General features: G+C 41.1%; 1 protein-coding gene across 1 annotated transcript in view; it reads left to right on the top strand.

The window, feature by feature from the left end:
• The window catches only part of REV3L (REV3 like, DNA directed polymerase zeta catalytic subunit), an 87,677-nt gene that overhangs the window by 55,565 nt on the left and 9,076 nt on the right, over positions 1-23,036 (top strand). The window contains exons 17-25 of the mRNA XM_026040706.1: positions 422-614; positions 3,065-3,176; positions 12,139-12,254; positions 17,033-17,151; positions 17,991-18,109; positions 19,054-19,195; positions 20,463-20,707; positions 21,698-21,806; positions 22,574-22,780. Of these exons, the coding sequence (XP_025896491.1) occupies positions 422-614; positions 3,065-3,176; positions 12,139-12,254; positions 17,033-17,151; positions 17,991-18,109; positions 19,054-19,195; positions 20,463-20,707; positions 21,698-21,806; positions 22,574-22,780 (1,362 nt within the window). The remainder of the gene's footprint in view (positions 1-421; positions 615-3,064; positions 3,177-12,138; positions 12,255-17,032; positions 17,152-17,990; positions 18,110-19,053; positions 19,196-20,462; positions 20,708-21,697; positions 21,807-22,573; positions 22,781-23,036) is intronic.

The raw sequence follows: 23,036 nt of genomic DNA, 5'->3' as shown, positions 1-23,036 counted from the left end.
TAAAAAGACTGATAGTGATACTTCATTCCTTATCCTAGTAGAAATTGATTTCAGCACAATATGCAAAGCTATTTGAGCATACCGTAAGAATTTAATATTTGCTAAAATATAGTGTTTCTATTATTTGTATTTTCTGTGTTCAATAGGAGGTAATACTCAGAAACAAATACTCAGTTTTAATAATTGAGTATAAAAAGCATTTAGTGATTAATCTTTTTGTGCAACAAAGTGCTTGTTGTGGGGGGGAGAAAAGAATGTTTATTTAATCCCTTCTGCTAGCTTTTCGGTTGTGACCTGTTAGTTGTGAGATGACCGTATATTATGCCCTTGTTTTTCATGAGTTTGCATTAATCATCTCCTCTGAGATGTGTATGAAGGAATCTCCAAAGCATTCTAATTTATTGCATTTATTTATTGGTAGGTCCAGCACCTTACCCTCATCAGTATGGAGTTACATGCTCGAACCAGACGAGATTTGGAGCCAGACCCCGAGTTTGATCCTATCTGTGCTTTATTCTATTGCATCTCATCAGACACAGCACTGCCAAATACTGACAAAAAAGAAATCACTGGTGCTGTAGTGGTTGATAGAAACTGGACACTCTCAAGCCAAGGTTCCTATTTCTTTTTTTTTTCTTAATGTACTTTACAAAAATGCTTATTTCATAATAATCAAACAGTAGCAAGCAAAATATAATCGAGTATTTGTGTGACTATTTAGCCCATTTAATTTTGTCTTGTTGACTGTTGGATGAATGGCCATATGAACCAGAGTTTTCCTGCTTATATCTCCCTGAGAACCATTGCATGAGCTGCAAACCACAAGTATTACACACATGTGGAAAACATCTCTTTTTGCCTGTTTGTGGACAAGCTCCTGCAGTGTTCCAAGAGTATAAAGAGGAAAACCTGTCTTAGTTTCCTGCTCAAGTTGCTGGATAGCTGCAAGTAGAGAATGTTAAAGCAAGACAGTATGTTTTATATTTTACTTAAGGGTTATTTTTGTGGTTTTATCTGATCCTCTCAGGATCTAAACAGGGGCCCTTATTCTATTGTACCTTTTTGGCTTTGTTTAGACCAGTGATACTCAACCTGTGGCTCTAGAGCCGGATGTGGCTCTTCATGGCCCTACAGGCGGCTCTCGCAATGTAGGCATCTGATCGGCGCTCCACTCTATCAGGCAGCGCGGGGAGCACTGAGCAAATGGACCAGCAGTGTGGGAGTCGCTGAAGTTCCCCCTCCCATAGGGGGAAAGAAAAGGAGCTGCTGGGATCCCCCCACAGGTAAGAGTAGAGATCACCTCCGACCCAGCAGCCGTGGGGCAGAATGGGGAAAAAGTCGCCCTTTTGCCCTTCCACCCCTCCTCCCTACTCCTTCTTCCTAGCAGCCAGAAGGGGTTGAAGACAGAACGCTGCTGGGAGAGGGGATGCTCATGTGTCATGTCGTGATGTATCAATATGTGATGATGAGGCAGCGTCATCACACATTGAAGTGTCATGATGGAGAGAGGAGAAAAAAAAAAAAAGAAAAGAAAAAGAAAAAATCACACTGTTGATACTTGATTTTTTTATGGTGCTCTACAACTCCATTTAACAAAGAAGTGGCTCTCCAGCTGTTAAAGGTTGAGTACCACTGGTTTAGGCTAGTAAAAAAAAAAAAGTTGTCTGTCTTTTAAGGTTTCTTTGACATTGCAAATGCGTACTAAACCACAAAATACTGTCTCAATTAAAAAGCATGGACAAAAATCTACCAAAAATAAATACAGCATCAAGGCAACAGCTCCTTCTTTTGCCAGTTTCTTTTTCAAAGTATTGTAGATATTTTATGATGTTAGGCTAAGTCCCTATTATTCTCAGTAAAATTTATTCTGGTATATGCTTGTTATGATCTTTTTTTTTTTTTTTTTTTTTAAAGAGGAAGTACCTCCATTACCTTATTAAGTGAGTTTTGTCACAGTATAGAATGCTATGGCTCCTTAGGTGTGTGCCACTTAAAAATTACCAAGAAAGCTTTCTGTAAAGAGGTCCAGTAATATATTGAGAGGGAAAAAAAAATGTTCTGATCTTGTTTTGTTAGCATTTTATTGCACTGTATTTACATGCTGTTGTGACATTTCTTGCTTTAATTGATATATGCTGTTAATATTTTCTTGGTTAGAACTTGTTGAGCTCCCTGTGGAGTGACTTGGCATTGAGATACACCTTTTTCCCTTTTTGTATTATTATTGCTTTGTAAGTTACAGTACTCATTTTAACATATTTGTTTAAAAGGACACTTTTTTTAAAAAATGTGAAGATCTTAAGAATGTTAACTGTGAAGAACTTGTTTGCCTTTTAAGAAACACAGATTGTTGCCTTAATCAGAGATATATATACAGAAAATTAAAAGATAAAGTATTCACATTGAACATGATACTTCAACGTTTCTTTATACAGAAAGGCTCAGTTCCTGAGTGCCTGTGAATTTAGCCATTATACCTTATCAGTGTAGGCAGTGCTACTGCACACAGAGCGTGCAGAGTTGCTAGTGTGCTCAAAGCTGTGTATTAAGCTTCCTGTCTAAATAAGTCTTTATGTTTAGCTGGGTTCGTTTCCCCTTTTTAATAGCAGCTTAGCTGTGTTTTCAGTAAGTGTGCTGTAAAAGAAAACAATTCTATCTTATTTTGCAAAACACTGTCTTAAACTAGAGATTAAAATACATATTTTTCATCAGAACTTTGTGTGAGATGTAACATAGTCCTTTGATATTTCTTCCTCAAAATTAATTCTCTCATAGCTGGACTCTTTAACATGCAAAATAGTAACATTTTTCTTTTGATCAGTGGGAATTTTTGCAAGATTACCACGATAGTTTTACAGAGTGAAAGGAAATAACTCCTTTGCCCAATAGGAGCAAAAAAAAAATCCAAGAGATTAATGGTATTAATAACTAATGTTAAAGATAAAAATAGGATATACTCTATACAATTTTTTTGCATATGTATGTTTTATTCTAAAGCAATGGTGTTGATTGAAATAACAGAATTCCTTCTGAAATTTAATGATTTGTTTTACTTATTTTCTAGGGAGCAGAGACCAAGCCCCCTTGCTCACGAGGTCTGGAGTTACAGGACTAGAAGTCAGTTACGCTACTGATGAAAGAGCTCTTTTCCAGGAAGTAGTGAATATTGTAAAAAGGTAGCATATCTGTACGTTCTGCTTTTATTTTTCAGGCTTGGTACAGCAGATTTAATTCCTTCAACCCTTGCCATTCTCTCAAATACTGTTTTGTTGTTGTTGTTGTTTTCCTCAAAGGCTTACTTCTAGAGTGGACAAGCATGGTGGTCTCTTAAATAAAAACATTTTCTGCTTTTCCTTTTCTCTGACAGCAAGCACATACAGATCCTCTTAAGCAGCTGAGTTACAATCTTGAAACTAATCACCCAAACAAGTAATCTTCTTTAACATATAAACTTTTCCGTTAATCCTGGGGTTTATCACACACATCTCTTGCTCAAACCCTCAGTATAACAGATATTAACAGTCCTGAGAGTTTTAGAACTGCTCCCCAAAATGGGAAGAAGTTTTTTAGGGACTTTGCAAGAAAACACAGAAAAAAACTACTTCGTACTGAAGCTTCTACAGACAGGTTATAGTAACCAATAGATGAAAATTAGTCTCTTAGTTTTGTCTTCTCTGAATGGAACCCCTCTCTGCTCCATCAAATGGAAAACTTTTGGTTTTCCCCCTCTTCACCAAGGCTGGGAGACCTGGTTGGTAGCCCTTTTTGCTGGTGAGTGTGTGAAACCACAGACATCTCTCCAGGGCCCACTGACAGATGTGCGAAACCATAAAATTGCAAGGAAAAATAACCAGATTTAAACTATGAATCACCCCCATGGAGTGCAGGCTCAGGGGGAAAAAAAAGTGTACTAGGCAGAGTACATTTGCAATTCTTTCTCTCCCCAACCAGAAAACTTCTGATGAGAAAGACATTGACCAACCTCATGAAGCCACAATACAAAAAGAGTTGCTGAATGCAACCAACACAGGGGGGTCCTGAAAGAGCAGCAGATCCCTATTCAGAGAAGACAAAACTCAGGTAAGGAAACTAATTTTATTTTTCTCTCTCGTGGAAATCTAGTGCTCCATCAAACTTAGGAAAAACCCTGTCAATAAAAAGCTGCTGATTAATTAAGAACCTTCCTGCATTTTGGAGGAAGCTTTTTTAAAAACAAGATAAACAAAAGAACAGACTGTATGTAGGGAGAAGGAAAGAATTCAGCAGTTAGTATGTGTGTTTATCACCAAAGAACACCAGAAGGTCATGTCTGAAGGCATCACTGGATGGAAGAAAAGCATGCTGGTTTTGTAGTGCTCCAGGATGGAATGTGCCAACCACCGGGCTGCTGCCTCACAAGTCTCCTTGTAAGGGATGTTCCCCTTCAGCAGCTGCTAGTGTGTCTTTCGGACTCAACGTTACCTTCAAAGATTCAGTTAGGCAGCTTTTTTTCCTAGAAGATAACAGATCTGATCTGTTTACTGGGACAAGAATTGCTACTACTTTTCCTAGTCTACTTCCCTCTCCCATCTGTGGAATATCACTTAAGGGATCAGACTGCAGGTGGACTCTCTGCAAATGTATTTTCAAAACTTGGACCACATCTGGAGTTTGCAGCTTTTTTTCCACCTTATTTTATATAGGTTAGGGCAAAGAGAGGAATATTTTTCTCTGGATTAAATGAAAGCTGTTCTGTGTTTCCTGTGCTTCATATTTCCCAGAGTAAACAAGGAACTTTCATGAAAGCTTTCAGCATCAGGAGTTCTTTCTAAAATAAAGCTCTGTTGTTGTTTCTAACATTGAGGTGTCAGGAGGGAGATGTGGCTGTTCCTATCTATGTTCTTGAGCATAAGCTAGGTACTCTAATTGTTCCAGTAGGTCCAAAGTAGATGCTAGAGGATCTAGCATCCTCTAGATCTAGATAGAGGATCTAGCATCCTCTAGATAGAGGATCTATCTAGTAGAAGGAAAGCATCCTCTAGATAGAGGATCTATCCTAGAGAAGGAAAAGAATCAGGCATATTTAAGAAGTATTATTATTCAAGTCCATGGAACAATGCTCAAAACCACATTGTCAGTAGTGGCCTATATTGGTGTCTTGTATATTGATACCTGCATCATGTTGGAGGATAACAGGTTCTTGGGACCTCACAGCATGGTCAGCGTGACCACAGCTTGCTTTTGGTCAGTGCTTTTGGCCTCTTCCAAAAAGGGGAGAAGAGTGTGATTGCAGATGCCTTGCAGGGTGAATGACAGAAGGGTTCAATCTTTTGTCAACACCAGGAACAGACATCTTCAGCCTGGTACACTGAGCAGAGAGTGTATCAGCTGTGGGAAACTGCTTCATATAGTCCAGCTGAAGATATCTTGTATCAGTTTTGATTTCTAGTCATTCTCTTAGCACCTGGCCCAGTTTTTACTGACAGAATATATTAATGGTTTGAAGTTGCAACATTTTGTTTATCTGTCTAGGCTTTTGCTTCCATTGTGTTCTGACAGAACAATCAAGACGTGCTTGTTTCTGTCGCGTTTTCTCAATAGTTGTGAACGCTGGAGGAGCGTGTTAGAGAAGACCTTTGTTCCCAGCATGTAGGTGAGAAGAGGAGAAGATGTTTCTTGGGAAATGTATCGCTTTTAATTTGGTGTGAGATTCTTAGCTCAGCAGTCTCTTTTCAGTCAGATATCTGCAAGTGTATTGCCCTTGAAGAAATGATCCAGGGTAGCTACACAAATAATCATTTATACTGGTTGATACTGAGGAGCACAGATGTTGAAGGAAAGTAGAGTAGTCAGTGCCTAAATCAATAGACTTTAATGCTTTCTAGTGTTTTATTCATGGGCTGTACCTGTATCAATGAAAAGAGCTTTTCAAATCAGAGCTTTCCTAGTGAACTTGGTTACTCTTTTCCATCTTAGTGAGTTCCTCTTCCCTGGAATAGTAGTATTGCTCCAAAAAGTTCCATGGAAGTGATGAGCTGAGGTTGAATTCAGTTACACCTGCACTGTGAAGTTGCCCGGACAGTGCTAAATCTGAATGACCATGATGAGAAACCACATGGTTTCCTAGATGTCTGTAAAGTAGTAAAGTTCTTGAAATTAATAGACATTGTCAACAATTACTTGGATCCTGAAGCAAGTGACAAATGAAAATAAGTCATTTTGAGGTCTGCAGAACAGCAGAAAACCTTGATGTTTCAGATCACCATCTGTGATTTCATTTATGTTGAAAACTATTGGATTTGAAGAAATAGCAAGAGCTACAAGCACCTTTATTCCTAGGGAATTGTTAGAGTGATTCCCCTGTGAAATGGGAGCACTCACGAATGTGGGTAGCAACATGTGTAGAGGCAGATGCAAAAGAAAGCAACTGTAGTTTAAAGGCATTTTGGAATTCCCTCTTGAGGTCAGTTTGGAAGAGGCAAGGAAGAGTTGAATTCTCAGAGGAACCAAAGAGTAAACAGCATGGATTTGGAACAAAGTAAAACACAATTATTAAGGTTTTCCGTAGTACATGAACAGCTGTCTTGGAGTTTGAGACAGTGCTTCACTACACAAGTCCAATTTTCCCTTTGCTGAGCAATCCGCTTGGCTGTAAACAGGAAATAGGACTTGAGCTCAAAACTCACATAAATCAGCTGGAAAAAACATCCTCCTTAACATCAGCCAGCGAGGATGAACTACAAGCACGGAGAGCCAAGTGCAGAAACCATAAACTCTTCAGAGTTGCCACAGAGGAGAGGTGGTTTTTCTTGATACAGAACTGTCCTGCTGCCAGAAGTCTTTAGGTCCCTGAACAGACCCCCACTTTATCAGGAGGAGTTGGTGAGCTGCAGAAAAGCTGGAAAACAAAATAAAACAGAACTACCTTCCTGTTTGAACATAAAGGCAGAATCTTGGCAAACACGTGCACGTAGCTCCACCAGCCAGTCAGCAGAGAGCAGGAAAGCTGGCTCTTGGGGGAGGAGGAGGAAGGGAAGGCAGCTACAGAAAAGCATTTGTCTTGGAGATTCAAAAGGAGCAGGAAAACTAAAGTTACCCAAGCCTGATGGAGCAGTGGATTCCCATGAAAGAGAAATTAAATGTCTGGGCCGCCTCTTCAGTTTTAGGGCAAATTCTACCCCTCTTCAGTATGTGCAAATACCACCAGATATGAGCAAAAAGCTGATCCTGTTCAAGCAGCAGAGGGGATTTGGGGAATTCATGTGGGATTGCACGGTCCCCGTGTGCAGTAGAGGTCCCCATGTGACACACACAGGTTTAGGGAACAGAACGGGCTGCACAAAGCTGGTAGGATTCACTGCTGCAGGAGACTCACCGGCCACCCACTGCTCTTTGTCCCCATGAAAGTAGTTTCTGGTAGTAGTATAACACCACAGTGTGAAGGTATAATAAGATTTTCCTTAGAGGTTTTGGGCATAAATCATTTGCAAGTAAATTATTTTTAAATACTTGATATTTAAATATGTTGTATAAAGTTTATCTTTTAAAGCATGACATTAACTGAATTGTTATATTACTATATACACTGTACTGTATTTGTTCCTCTGTAAATGCTCTAGAAACATTTCCCATTTATAATAGAGATGTCTTAATCTAACCTTCTTTTCTCAGGCTAGAATGATCTGCTGAGGAGTTTTTCTGTAGAACTGTCTACTTTATGTCTTGTATCAACTTCATGTATTTCTTTGGTCCAGAAGAAAACTGGCAAAAATGTTTCCAGAGATTTCACATATGTACTTGAGTCACCAAGTGTTCTGCTCTCTTGCACAGTTACTGCTTTTATCTGCATCGTAGGTCTAGCCTATTTTTTTCCCTCGATTTCTCTTAATTTTAGCTGAAGGAGAAATAGCAATCAGGAAAAGCAGACCCATAATAGAAGGGAAGGCTTTATTGTGAGCTTTAGTGCTCAGTGTTCATTCACAAAGTGAAATCTTTCTGATCAAGCAAGAAAGAGGAGGTGGTGTAACGGCACATACAACTTAGCTAGAAAGGAAAATAATCACATTTCTTCTCTCTGCAGCATGTAGGAGTTGAATGCTAATGCTGTCGTCTTTTAATGCTGCTGCCTTTAAATCCTGCCACTATAAATGCTGCTCTTGATCTTTGCAGAGAGACAGGCAGCAGCATGCAAAGCAGTATCAGTGCCCATCCTTTTAACAAAAGAGCACTCTGTGCTGGCAGGCCCGCCTCTCATCCTGTCCTCCTAGTCTCCTCGCCGGCAGCTTTTGAATATCTGTCTTACTCTGTGCTAGTTTCTTGCAGATATAAAAGCTGGTCTCATCATAATTTATTTTAATAAATGGCTTAACTGATGGTGAAGACCAGTCAGATAGTATACTTTGTTATAGAGTTAGTAAGGATGAAAAATACAAGGCTTGTACTCTTGTTAGCTCCCAGCCTGTCTTTGTGAGCCCATTGCACATGGTATCTTCCCACCACCTGATGGAAGAGAAGGAGAAAGACCTGGGCAGAGCTCTCCTTACCCCAGTTAAACCTTGGACTATCTGTCTGTCTGTTCTGATGTCATCTTTTAGCTCCAGGCATCTCATTTTCTCTAATAGCATATAAGAGATGACCTGCTGGCTGGTTTGTGCGGCCTGGTAGATGGGGTCATGCTGGAGGAGAGGACATTTCTGCTGCAGAAATCAAGGCAAAGTTGGTGTGAAAGGAAATGAGAAGCAGGAAACAGTTGTGCTTCATGGTGTGTTTAAGAAACCCAGTAGGTCTGTTAATCTTGGGGCCCAATTATTGCAGATGTTTGATAGAAAGGTATTCTACTTGTACATAATATAATTTGTTTTTAATTCTACGTGCATGCAAACATTTTACTAAAAATATCGTTTGCTTATATAATTAATCAGTTAAGGTGGGAAATAAGTATTAAAAATTAAAATTGTTAATACTAATTCTACTCTTTTTTGCCCAAACATTTTGAATGAATATAGGTACACAAAGTACATACCCATGGCAAAGCACATACATGTGTAACCTCCTGCAGGATCTGAGCAGCTCAGGTGGTGGTGGTGTTTGTGATGAATAACGATCCATGTCTTCAGAAGGATCCACTTGGATCCAAGTTTGCAAAATGGAAAACTGAATCACAGAAACTAAGGAACTGTGTTTACAGAGGAGTTACGGGCCATACACTGCAGACTGCCTTAACTTTCAGAGTAGTTAATAAATGTTGTCTGAATGAAGCTCAGGCATCTACATTTCACTGTCTATGTCTAAGAACAGGCGTATTCTTAGACATCCTGATCTCCATCTATATCAAACCTGATATATAAACCCTGATCTCCCTTCATATCAAACAGAAAGAATAACATCTCCTTCCACAGAAGGGGCTAAAACATATGGAAATTAGTTGAAATGAAACCCTTCCCTTTAATGTACATTTAGGGTCTAGTTGGGAAGGAAAAGCAGAGCAAGTAATGCACTGTAAAGTGATGATGTGTGATTCAATAACTTGCCATTATAGGTAGTCCTTATATGACCTGTAAAAGCAGGATTCAGAACTAGCACAGTCATTTTTTCCATCTTTTGAGTTATAAACTTTAAACCCAAATGTAGGCTTACATAAGAATTGTTATGTAATTTGAGTTAAGCTTATCAGTTAATTCTCAGAATAAGTTGTGCATCTGAAAGCATCATAAAAAAATAGAATTTTTTATGTCTATGTCTGACTTACAGAACTTCTTCCCATCTGAAGCAGACCAGAGAAAAAGACTTAAAATTAAATGCAGGTACTATAGAGGTCATTCTTATCCATTAGCTTAAGAGTAAATAAAAAGATTAACTCAAGATTATTTTGAGAAGTGACTAAACTTTGGTTTCGAAGCAGGAATATTTACAAGAATAATATGGTAGACTACTGAAATTTCATTAAGTAGAAAGTGGGGTGGGTTATGCCTCTCTTCCGCAAGAAAAAAAATATATACATTACATATATGCATATGTATACATATATATCTATATGTATAAAGCAACCGAAACCACAGATGGTAGTTGCTGATGGACTTCAGGCAACTTGCGGCTTCCAGGAGTATGAGGGAGTCTCTTTGGTGATGACTTAGAAGAGCAAAGGCGCCCGTGGCATAATGGGCACAATTCTCTGTACCATGTAAGCCGTTAGTGACGAGTTTCTCATTCAAGTCCCCATCTGTCATGGAAGCGTCTGCATAATGTCTTGCTCTGCATAAAATCTGCAAGTATTCTCCATTTTGCACAATAGGAAACCAGTTTTCAAATATGAACGTGAACAACTGTTTCTGTAACGCCCTTTGAATAATCAGTAACATTTTGCGATACGCTTGTACCAAAATAGTCTCGTTGCAAGAAGTAATGTGAAAAAGTGTTCATTTTTCAAGTTTATTTTATGACTATTTAAACCATTACATAATTCCTTTTTTATTTCAAAGCTTAGATGGAGACTATTCATAATTTTTGAGCCTTAATTGCCAGTCATTTTGTATTCTCCAGAGCAGCAAGTGGTGATAACTCTTTTTGACATTGTGGTTCTGTTGCTGCAAGGAACGGCAGGCTGGCTTTGTTCATTTGCTCTTAAGAAGTTCCTGGTAGCTGCTTTTGTGCTGCTTGCTGTGGGTAGAGTTGAGTTGAGAAATGTGTAATGCTCTTTCCCTCACTCCTGACCAGTTTGCTGTGTGCAGAAGCAAAGAACCATCACTTGACATGAACAGTCAGCAACTGGTGGCATTTTTTGATCTGTGTAAGGATGCCAAAGGCACAGCAGTCTTGCCCATAAGGTGACACCCTCGCCTTCCCCGGACTCAAGGACTAGGAGCCTTGTTGCAGGCTTGGGCGCAGTCTGCGGCCCGGGGCCCTCAGGCTGTTGTCCTCCTCCTGAGGGCGGCCCTTGGGTTATTCAGCTGCTGCCGCGACTCACGGCCGCCAGACTTGAGCTGCACTGGAAGATGCAGATACCCTTTCCAGGGAAGCAACCTTTCTTTTGCAGTGTAAGAATAATAGAAACACAGTGTTGCTTTGGCCAAGAAAATTCTTATTTTCTTATTCTTTTCTTATTTCTTATTCTTATCCTACAAGTGACCTGCTTCCCAGGCCATGACTTTCTGTTCCAATAGGGCCTGCTCCAAGGGTGGGTGATTCAGGCTCCTCTGAGCCAGCTCCTGCTTGAGCCTTGACTTCAAAGTCACCTTGTCCTTCTGAGGCCTGAGTTGGAAGCGTAGTCACTGTGTCAGAAAACTCTGCCTTTTCTGTGTCTAATACTTGAGCCGACTAAATTTGCCACCTGGCATGAGGGTACAGCATAAAATGAGCTCTTCTTGTTCATCTTGCAGAAAGAAGATATTTATCTTAGAACTAGAGGGATATAAATAGAACTGGTGATTATGGTTGCCTTGCCCCGTGTGTCAGTGTTGACAGATTGCTCAGCTGGGAGTTTTAACTTTCTCAACGTGAAGAGTTGCCATTAGGACCAAAGTGCCCTGTGTTTGCTGCAAACGGCATTGTAATGCGTGTCGTGCATGGCACTGGAGTTTGCAAAACATTCAATTATCCTGGTAGCAAATTGCATCTTTTCTCATGGGGCTGTTGCTCAGGCAGCCACAGTAAAAGCAAGGAAACACTTTCCTCACAGGTGAACTTTTCTGTTTTACAAGAAAAAAATAAAGCCAGGATTGAGGTTATTAGACTGTATTTTACTGCAAACCTGTCATGTGCAAACCTTATCTGGTTGTAAATGTGATCTGTATAGCATATCTGAAAGCCAATTAGATCCTGTAGTGTTCTTTATTTCTAAAGATGGAAATATCTATCTATATATTAAAAAAAAGATTGCTTTTCCAGTGAAAATACTCTTTCTAAAGATTATTTCAGTTGTATATTATAGAAAATCCTGCATGTTTATAGAAGGATTGTCTGTGTTTTAAATATTGTCTCCAGGACCAGATGCTGCTTTCAAAGAAACCCACTGTGGCCTCTTTTTTTTTTTATTTATTTATTTATTTATTTATTTTTTGTTAAAATCACCATGACTAGAATGAAATCCCATTTATGCTCTGCTCATGAAAAATGTTCTCTTAAATAATATGAAGCTCATTTTCCTTTTTCCCCCATCTCCAGATATGACCCAGACATTTTGCTAGGCTACGAAGTCCAGATGCATTCTTGGGGTTATCTCTTACAGAGGGCTGCAGCACTGAACGTTGATTTATGCCAGATGATTTCTCGTGTGCCAGGTGAGTTGCTGCATAGGGCTTCAGCTCACTTCCAATAGAAATGACTTGAAATATGCAAGTCAGTTAACATAAATGCAGGATAATCTTTGGTATGGAAATCTACTTTTGCTGTTACATCGTTACAAGTATAATTACAAAAAAAAAAAAAAAAAACGTGTGGTACTAGTTTTCACTGTTTTCTGAAAATCAGAATCCCTTGTGTATTCCACTTCTAGGTGTGTCCAGTATCCATGAATCTAGGTTCATTTTGAGTGGATAGCTCTGTATTTCTTCCAGGCCATCATCTTGCATGCCAGCTTCACAAAGCAGAAAGCTTAAGCAGAGCTGCTGAAACTTCTCCCCAGTGCTGTTTTGTTACTGTTGCTGACAACAATCCTGTTTCCTCTGCATTTTGTATTTTTGGTGTTAGTTCTAATTGTAATTCCATAGAAGAAATTACAGAAAGTTACGATTTTCTGCTACGTAGCCTCCTCTTCCATCTCCTTGGCTTCAGCTGTGTGCAGATAAGTTATTCAAGGTACCTGCCATAATCGTGATAGACAGTTTCTATGACAGAGATATGAGGTCATAAAAACGTTCCTGAGCAATGTTCATCCTGGACAGCAACTCTGTAATAAAACTTTGCCTAAATAACTGCTCTGGTGGTAGAGAGAAGCATTCCTAACGAGACTGTTGAATGCTTTTCTCCAGTTGTGTTTTTCCTTGCAAATTTGAGAAAAGTTATCGAGGAGAATGGCAAGCTGATGTGTGTACTTAGCAAATTAATAGAAGTGATAATTCTGAAGAACTAGTGATGTGCTGTATAAATACAGTGCACTTGAGCAGAGTCTACATGGCTTTGATACAAAGTGCAGAGCTATCTTCTTGAAAATCTGTACAGAAACTACACAGCCATGGTACAAGAAGTGCTTGCCTGTGATGGTCCTATTGAAGACTTTAACTGGTGTTCAATAAAACTGACTAAAAAAGCAATTGTTAAATTAGGAATTAATGACTAAATTAGGAATTAGTGACTAAATCGGGTAGGATTCTAGAAGTGATAAAACTGAGAAAGGAAGATAGGGGCCTACAAAAACTTGAGGAGCACAAAGGGATGTAGAGGTTGATCATTCCTGGTCTTTTCCAATACAAGAACCAGAAGGTGTCCAGTTAAACTAGCAAGCAGCAGACTCAGAACCAGAGTTTATCTTTCGTCCCTGGCTTATTGAATTTTTGAGCTTGTGCTTAAAGGCAACATGGCTTCAAGAGGAGGTAAACTCTGGGAAGATGAAAACATTGGGAATTTCTAAGTATGGGATGTACAATATCTGTCCCAGGAAGCTGCAGATGGTTAGGTGCTGGGAAGGTCTCGAGAGGTTATAAATACATGTTCCCGTATCTCTGAGGCATCGTGTTTTGCACGTGGACAGAACATGATGGGCGCTGTGTGCATCTTTGGGAGCTGACCCAGTAGAGCTTCTTTTATGTTTGCATCCTGTCTGGCTGGCTAGGAGAGCATGGTGTTTTAGAAAAGGTGGATATGACTATGATCTGGGAGGGATTCCATCTTGTTGCAGCTCTTTATTAAGTTTTACAACTTCTTGGTCTTCTGCTAACTCTTATTAATAATTTTGAAAATACCTCTCAAGTTAGAGTAGAAGTATTTTCAGAAAGTGCATTAAATTCTTTATTCATTCATTATTTTTGGTAACTTCAAGGTTTGAAAATAAAGTTTTAGATTGATCTAGAGCAGTGGCAGGATCTTTAGCTTCATGACTTGAACATTGTGTTGATTTACTTACTCCTTTCTTGAGGTTGTAATATTTGTTCAATTTTTTGATACTTTCAAAATCTTTTGATACCTCTGATACCTGTAACCTATTTCAAAAGGCTGTAATAGATACCATCCAAAGCAGCACTCAGGGACAAGAAAACATGTGAAAAATAAATCTTCATTTGAACGGTGTCAGTGAAATTTTAAATGCTTATCTCATAAAAGCAAGAGGATGTTAGAGTTTAATTATGGATTGTCCAGCCAAGGTCAAAGTTTCCCTCTTCAGCCAAAGATCCCAAATTTGTTCTGTGGGAAGAATAACTACTTGTGAGACCTTTGTCCCATAATCCCCTTGATGGCTCAGCTGGAGTTGGTGCCCTGGCTGCAGTGCAGTGCCACTGGGCATCGTCTTGAGATGAAGACACTGTTTAGAGGAATGGTCAGCATTATACTGAATGGTTTCCTGTGCCTGTGAAGATCACAAAAGGGAACTGCCCTACTGAAGAAGTGTGACTCAGCAGATAATCTCTCAAGTTCAGGATAGGTAGCTAATGCCTTTCTGCTCTCATTTCCAAGGCTCTTGAGTCCCAGCTCTTGACTTGCAGGGCAGCTGTGTTAGTTGATGCAGAATCAGCAGAAAGTCACCCCCCTCTCACGTACTTTCATAATTTTATGGCAGTGTCCCTATGTTCTGTACAAATATGGAGGCCAATGCAAGTCGGGTTCAGTTTTAGTGAAAAAATGGAGGATTATAATCCTTAATTTCTGTGGCTACGAAGTTTAAGAGGGCATGTAGAACATAGGCATGGTCCCCCCATGGTATTCATGATACACAGGTTCTTGTGCCAGGTGGTAGATATACACCCAGAAGTGGAATGCATAACATATTCCCAAGAACTAGTGTCACTGTAAGGTGAGTAACTGCTCTTTTTTGGCTGAACAGCAGGGGAAAGGTACGGAGATGTTCACACTGATGAGATCCTTCCCAAAGTGCCGTGCCATAAGTGTGTGACCATAAACACAGAGGTGTTGTGTTCTCTGTTGCTTTGTGGCCTCCTTGTCCATGGTTCCTCTCGCTTTTCTAAACCCAGCGCTTCATATTTCCCTCCCTTCTTCACATGCTGTATTTTCAGGAAAGGAAACTCCTGCTCCTTCAAGCTCTTTCCTTCTATTGAAATCAAGATGGAAGGTACTTTTCCTTCCTTTTCCTGTGATTTCAGCCTAGCAAAGGAAAGCGGGACTTCTCTGTGGTTTTGCTTTATTGGCTGAGCCTGATGCAGCCTCTGCCATTTAGAAGTGAGCTATTGCTAAGTCCTTAGGACACAGCACGAGGGAAGCGCGTGCCGTGCCCGTGTGTGTGCCCTGTGGCCTCCCGTGTCCCCTTTGCATCGCAACTCAGAGGCAGGGAGCAGGAAAGAGAGGATGCAGAGGGACAGAGGACACTTTCCTTTTAATTTCATCTCACACACCAGAAAGATGGGAGGAATCTCCAGTTCTGTTACTCAGCACCTTCTGCTTCCGAAGAGGCCTCGGACGTGCGTTCTGCATCAGTTGCAGTGAAGAAGCTACAGAAGCAGCAGTGCTGGGCAAGAGCCGTGCGCTCGCCGGGGCAGCAGGGCTCTCCCACGGCCGCCGTGCGCTGAAGGGTCTGTCTGCACCAGCAACACGTGGAGCAGACTGAAGAAGTGTGGGGAATCTCCCAGACAGGAGAGCCAGGGTGACACTGGTGAAAATAACTGGATGTGAAAGAAATAGGCTGATTTTTGCTGCTGCTAGGAAAAAAAAAAAGGGAGGGAAAAAAAAAAAAAAAAAAAAAGGAAAAAGAAAATGAAGCTCCTCATTTTTGCAGGAGATCAAGCATATAAAATGAGCGGAAGAAAAACTTGCTGTTTTGGGGATTCTTCTCCATTCATGCTTGGAGAGAGGATTTTTTTTCTGCTTAAAAATCTGAAACAATGTGGAAGATGGCAGGCGTTTTGATAAAGTGTATGAAAGGCCTGCTAAATTTTGTCATGGCTCTGTGGTTTATCGATAAGGCCAGTCAATAAGGAGTAGTGGTTTTTTTTTCAACTGTGTTTCAAAATGGCACACATTTGAAAGATCCAAATAAAGATGCTGTTCTGAGTTATGCTGCTTTTATAGCAGCCTTGCTTGAATTCCAGAGAATTTCCACTTTTGTCATCAAGAGTAGGTATATATCCCTATATACCTATATAGGGACATATGCAGGAACACCTGGGATTTTTTTGATACTAATTTTTAAACTGTACTGTGCACTTCAAAATCACCAGTGTAAACACAGGAAAGGAGTCCAAAGCCATAGATTCACGTAAAGAAAAAATAAGCACAGTTTTAAGAAACATGCAGCAAAAAGTCTGTCTTCTCTTGTGCTGTTGTAGTGATCCAAAGCACAGCAAGAAAAGGCTGAAGAGGGTCTGCTGCTTTGCTGCACTTTAGTCCCCAGCATCTGCAGAAAGGATCAGGCTGCCGCTCCTGCCTGTGCGTTTCTTCCTGCCCGTTTCCTGCTCGCTTCCTTTGTGCCGCCCGTGTCTCAGCCTGTTCCCACTGCGGTGCGTGCACAGTAGAGGAGCCGCTGAATTGTCTCCCCCGTGACTTGGCTCGGATTGTGTTAAGATCATCACCAGTAAAACCCGGAGCCCTGTGGGGCAGAGATCGCTCCTTTCCCCCCGTTTCCCCGCTGTGTGTTAACGCGCTGCGGTGCCGGCTGCCTCCTCTCAGGGACCGTTGAGCATCGCTTGACCAGTGTGTTCCCCGTGGGAATACAGAGCCACGGGCAGCAGTGAAACCAGAGGGAGAGTTTTCCTCAAGGGAACATGCAGGAAGGGTAAAACGGGGGGCAGCTTTGATCAGAGATGCCATAGGGACTGGCAAATAACTCATCTTGTGCAGTCAGAAATAGCCTCTGGTTTTCCCCTTTTTCTAGAGAGCTCAAATTCTCGCTTGCTTCACCTGATTTTGACTGTCCTGTAACTTGCCTAAATATATTCTCTTTTAATGTCTTTAGATGATAAGAAAGAGAACAGATTTGCAGCTGAGCTTGATGAGTACGGGTCAGACACAATGAGTGAAATAAATATTGTCGGGAGAATTGTCCTAAATATTTGGAGAATGATGAGAAATGAGGTAAAGTTTTAAAACAATTTAATGTTCCGGCTGTTTTTTCTTTAATTGTTGTAAACTTTTTGTTGATGTTTTCATGTAACTTAAGTAGGTTCTGTTCTTTATTAATGAATTATTACTTCCCAGAGCTGTCTGCTACTTTGTGAGACATGAATATTATGTATCACTAAAATGTAGAATACCAAAGCACCTGTCTTTCAGGAATGTTTCTTAATAGCAGTCCCTTTGACTTCTGTGTTGGTTTTTAGAACAGCTTACCTGTTTAGCAAGCCAGCTAGGACGCTGCTTTTGCTAATAAAGTGTTTGAACTTGTTTTAAGCTGTCAGACCTCCTCACTGCTCACCTTACAGCTTAATAATAAAACGTACCAATAATAAAAGGACCTTACATTTTATCTTTAACCGGTTCAGTCTTAACAAACTTTGTTCTGACCAAATTCCGACCTGGTTGTGACAGCCCGTCACAAAGCAGCCCCTGCAGATGCCCTGGTCCACGCAGGACCAGCCGGAGCAGGTTGCCCAGGACGTGTCCACGTGGGTTTTGAGGAGCTCCAAGGATGGGAGCCCCGGCCGCCTCTCCGAGCACCCTGCTCCGGTGTTCAGACCCCCCACAGCACAGTGAAGGAGCAGCTCCTTGCTTAACTCCATGTACTCTTGGCAGCTGCTGATGGAGCTTCTTTCCTTGCCTGCAAATAGTTAGGGACTTACAACTTTATATATAATATAGATAGATATACACACACCTTTAAAAAAGTGTAAATTAGTTTTTTTTTAAATATAGCTTTCTTTGACTGTGAAAAATATTACAGATTTTTACCACATCCTTTGTTTTTTATTTCCCAGGTGGATCTAATGAACTATACCTTTGAAAATGTGGGCTTTCATGTTCTTCATCAGCGCTTTCCCTTGTTTACTTTTCGAGTTCTGTCTGATTGGTTTGATAACAAGACCGATGTCTACAGGTAATGAACTATTGATCCATTCTGAAGAGGGTTGTGTTTTTTTTAAGGCAACATTCTTAACATTGAATCTATGCAGGCTAACATCAAGATAGAAATAATTTAGCTTGGGCATCGAAGCAGGCTGGATGCAGCAGTTTAGATGAGCTTATCTGTTCTGCTGTACTCTGTTGCATAGTTACACCCTCAACATTATATAATTCGTCGCGTTTTCCATTTAAACTACACAGGCACAAATCAATTTTGAGTTACAATATCAAAGTGTTTGAATAGCAGTATTATTTTGAGTTCTGTAAGGTCAATATTTTGTACATAATTCATCTGAAGGGCTTCTAATGAAGTGTTAGTTTCTATTTTATTTCCTACCCTGCAACGAAGTTAAGCTTTAAGTAACAATATACACAACAAAGTACAAAACAATATACAAGACCTTACCCTTACGTACACACACCCAGCGTGTATCATGCCTTAGTCTTCCTTAGAACATTTTGGTATTGTGTGATATGAACAGTTCATGGTACTGTGAGGCTACTGATCATCTCATACAACCATAATTTATTTAAAACTTAAATACTTCTGCAGGGATGGAAATGTAATTTAGTGCTGAGATTATGAATTTACATTCTGCTTTTTTTAGTATGGAAGATTGCTTCCACAAAAATCCGCTCAGTTAAAGAAACATTTAATCAGATGAAGAGAAACTCTAGATTTGGTTTTACTAGTCCTTTAGGGCAGTAAGGCAAACCTGTAGTATATAGCGTGTGACATTTTGTATCTGTCTTAGAGTCTGTGCAAGTGTGTGTTTATGTATGTCTCATTTTTGAAAGAATCGAATGAAAATGTCCTAAGAGAAATTACATTTGCTGGTCTGTTAGAAGCTGTCCTAAAAGTATATTTTTCTAGGAGAAAGAGCAGCACGGTTTATAGCTAGACGTTTGCTTTCACAGGTGGAAGATGGTTGATCATTATATTAGCCGGGTCCGTGGGAATCTCCAGTTGTTAGAAACACTGGATTTGATTGGCAGAACAAGTGAAATGGCCAGGCTTTTTGGCATTCAGTTCTTGCATGTGTTAACAAGAGGCTCCCAGGTAAGATTTTGTTTTCCTTACGCCAAGCCAAAATAGTCTGTAAAAATGATTTTGTCCTTCAGTGTATTTTTAGTCAGTGTGTGTGGGACAGCACTGCATAACACGACATTGAAATGTGAATAAGGTTGGACAATCCAAAAGCAGCAATAATGGCTTGAGTAAATTATCTTAGAAGTATATCAGTCAGAAATAATGGAATGCCCTGTGTTCGGTCATTCCAGCAAATGGCGGGAGGGCGCAGCCGGAGCATCTCCCGCCTGACCCCTCTTTTCCCTGGGGTGTCCCCACGTTCTGCTTCCCGTGAAACCTCTGAACACCAACGGAGCGGCAGCTGCAGCCGCTCGCACCCGCCTCGGCTGGAGCGTGTTTGCGCTCGGAGGAACGATCCCCGCGTTTTTGAAGGGTTCCTGCTCTCCTTTCCTGATACAGATATTAAGACGGAATAGCACTGAGAAGGTTTCAGATATTTTATCTGGGTTTTTTTTTCAGATATTTTATCTGGTTTTCTGGTCTTTCCTTTTCCTTTTGTTGTATTTTCCATTTATTTTTTTCAAGGCAACTTTTCTATTATGATTTCCTAATTACCCGGGTGATTACCTCAGTTACCTGTCCTGACAGAGCTGCCTTGGGATGCCCCTCCGGAGCAGCCTAAGCCAGTGCAACACGGGGTACTCGTAGCCCCTTGGAGTCTTAGTCGCACGGTCAAGAACTGGATGTTGCCCAAAACTAGGGAAGAAATATTTAGCTGTTACTCAGCGTTTCTCCCCGAGCAGCTCTGTGCCCCCCTGACCAAAACCTTGAGGGCACAATTAGTAACTTAGGTCACTTGTGAGTCCTCTGTTCCTGTTTTCTTAAATGTTAACAAAAAAAAAAAAAAAACAGTGCAAATTCATTTGGAAAGTGATGAAATGCAAAATCTTGGTTCACCAAATACTCATTCACGGGCTATAGCGTAGCAATATGTCTTGGTGCACATTATATACTGACCTGCATATTTATTTTACACGTAGATACAAATCAGAAGTACTAGTTTTTCAATAATTTGGGCTAAATGAGGCAGAAAGATGAGGACCGGTTCTGTTGTATGTGATGGAGAGCACCCATTCAAAGTAAGGGAACGGCTGTATGTATATATTTGGGAAGATTAGTCCTTCGAGCTTCAAATTCAGGAAATACAGTGCATATTCCCTCAGTTTTAACACACCAGCATTGATGCTGTGTTTTTAAATGGTAGCTGGGATGACAGTATCCGCACTGTGCTTTGCAGTATCGCGTGGAGTCGATGATGCTGCGAATCGCCAAGCCAATGAACTTCATTCCCGTGACGCCCAGTATCCAGCAGCGAGCTCAGATGAGGAGCCCCCAGTGCATTCCCCTCATCATGGAGCCCGAATCCCGGTTTTACAGCAACGCTGTTCTGGTGCTGGATTTCCAGTCCTTATACCCTTCGATCGTGATCGCCTACAACTACTGCTTCTCGACCTGCCTGGGACACGTTGAAAACCTGGGGAAGTGAGTGAGTTTTCTTCTTCTTGCAAACTTTGATTCTGTAGAGACTTGAGGATCTCAGCTGCAGATGCTCAACCCTCAGCTGACAATGGAAACAACATAGATAAATAGTGGGGTTTTTTGTTGTTAGAAAATAGATACTAAAGATGTGATACGTACACACTCACATCTATATATGTTAATATGTATATTTTCCAATACACAATTAGGGATGCCATGTTCTCTTCAAAAGCTGAGCTCTGTGGGCCTGTGCTTTGTGTGTGTCTTGGATAAGGGCACGCTTCTTCCATCACTAAAGTGACATTAATTTTTAATGCTGCTTCATACTAAGGTAGAAGTTGTATAAAGTCACTACTGTTTTCCAAGCTGGACTAGCATTATTCTACCATTTGTTAATAAATGGATTATTTCCTTCTAGGCATTTTGGTTCACTCTATTCAAAATGAAAAACTAAAGTGAATTAATCTTTATAGCACATCTTCCTGGGCATAATGGTATTTTTTAAATTGAAAAAAAAGAACAAAACTCTCACTGCTCATTATAATTACATTTATAAACAATACGTGGAAAATTGGACGCTACTGCAAGGATTGATAGGTGTCACCTTCAGATTTTCAAGCCTTTGACTTGATATTCTGCACGTGTGGCACGAGACCCCATGTAGCGGGTTGGTGAGTGGAGGTGCCCAGTTTCCGTGCTGGGATATGGAAGGGCCGCGCGCTGCGTCACTAGCTCCACGCTTGCCAGTGATCAGTAATGCAGAACAGGTAATTTACTTACCGCTGGTTCTACCCATGTGTCACTGGAGCATTTCGCACAGAGCAAAGAAATCATAAGTGATGATCAGTTATTTCTCCTGGAGATAGTAATTTTGATACCCTTCTTGTTGGCGTTTTCAGTATTCCAGGGTGAGCAGATGCTTTTGCTGTGTAAGCCTGTGGTGAGTCTGTAAGCGAATGAATCCTCTCCCCGTTGCCTCCCTTTCCTTACTAGATACGACGAGTTCAAGTTCGGCTGCACGTCCCTCCGAGTGCCCCCCGACTTGCTCTACCAGATCAGGCAGGACATCACGGTGTCGCCCAGCGGGGTGGCCTTCGTCAAGGTGAGGATGAGGCTGTTTCCCTGTGCCAGGACAGACCAAAGGGCCTGCAGGGGCAGCGTCACTCTCCCGATTCCCCGTGTTTGTTGACACTGTTCAGAGCCCTGGACTGGGGGCAGTTCGGGAAGTAAAACGTCATCTTCCTGCTTTCCCTTCTACCAAGGACTCGTTTGATCTAAAATTGAGCTGTGTTTTACTTGCCCAGTTTGGGGATCAAACGGTAATTCTGTGAGCGTAACACTTCATTGTTCTGCAGCTGCTTTCCTAGGAAAAGGGCCATGGGCTGGGAGAGGAAACTCCCTTTTTTATGTTAGGAGAACTGCTGGCTGATCTGTAATGAAATAATAAACATGGCCTGGAGCTCTTGGGAGTAATTAGCCACTCTCTAGCATATGTATATTTAATGTAAAACAAAAACTTCAGGTAAAGAACACTGGCAGAATTTTTAAGAGATAATATTTCTCTGGTATTTAACATGTGAAGAATTAATCATGTTAAATGCTAAAGTGCCATTGTAATTAATGCAGTTATCTAGACATATTACATTGGCAGGGCTGATTAAAACAACAACCAAAATTACGCTGTTCTTAAGAGCTTTGTCTGGATTCCTGGTTGCTTTTAATATTTGTGTGACGAGCCAGAACCTTGATGCCCTGGGCACCTTGCTAATTAATTTATGCTCTTATCAGCGCTTATCTGGCAGCTCTAGGTTTGCCTCTGTTCTTAAGTGCCTAGGTGGGTCTCTCACCGCTGTTTTCWCCCTTTGGCAGCCCTCGGTAAGGAAGGGGGTGCTGCCGAGCATGCTGGAGGAGATCCTGAAGACGCGGGTCATGGTGAAGCAGTCCATGCGGGCCTACCGGCACGACAGGGCCGTGACGCGCATGCTCGAGGCTCGCCAGCGCGGCCTCAAGTTCATCGCGAACGTCACCTTCGGCTACACGGCGGCCAACTTCTCGGGAAGGATGCCCTGCGTGGAGGTGAGGCTGGCAGAGGCGCGCGCGGGGCAAGGGGGCCCTTCAGGGCGGTCAGGTAACACTGCAGCACCCATGGGGGGGGCGTTACTTGTAGTACTGAAAATCAGTAATTGGACATTTGTGATCCTTAAAAAATTTTTTTTTTTTTCTTCTTCCCCTATCAATGTATTTAGAGTTTGTGAAATCTTAACTTTCTTAACAGAGGGGATGCCAGAGCCCTGGCACAGGCTGCCCAGGGAGGCTGTGGAGTCTCCTTCTC

Source organism: Nothoprocta perdicaria, unplaced genomic scaffold (assembly GCF_003342845.1).
Source record: "Nothoprocta perdicaria isolate Ctin4 unplaced genomic scaffold, notPer1 scaffold_261, whole genome shotgun sequence".
Taxonomy (NCBI): Eukaryota; Metazoa; Chordata; class Aves; order Tinamiformes; family Tinamidae; genus Nothoprocta; species Nothoprocta perdicaria.
The sequence above is the reverse complement of the archived record's forward strand: the minus strand, read 5'-3'. Positions and strand labels throughout refer to the sequence as shown.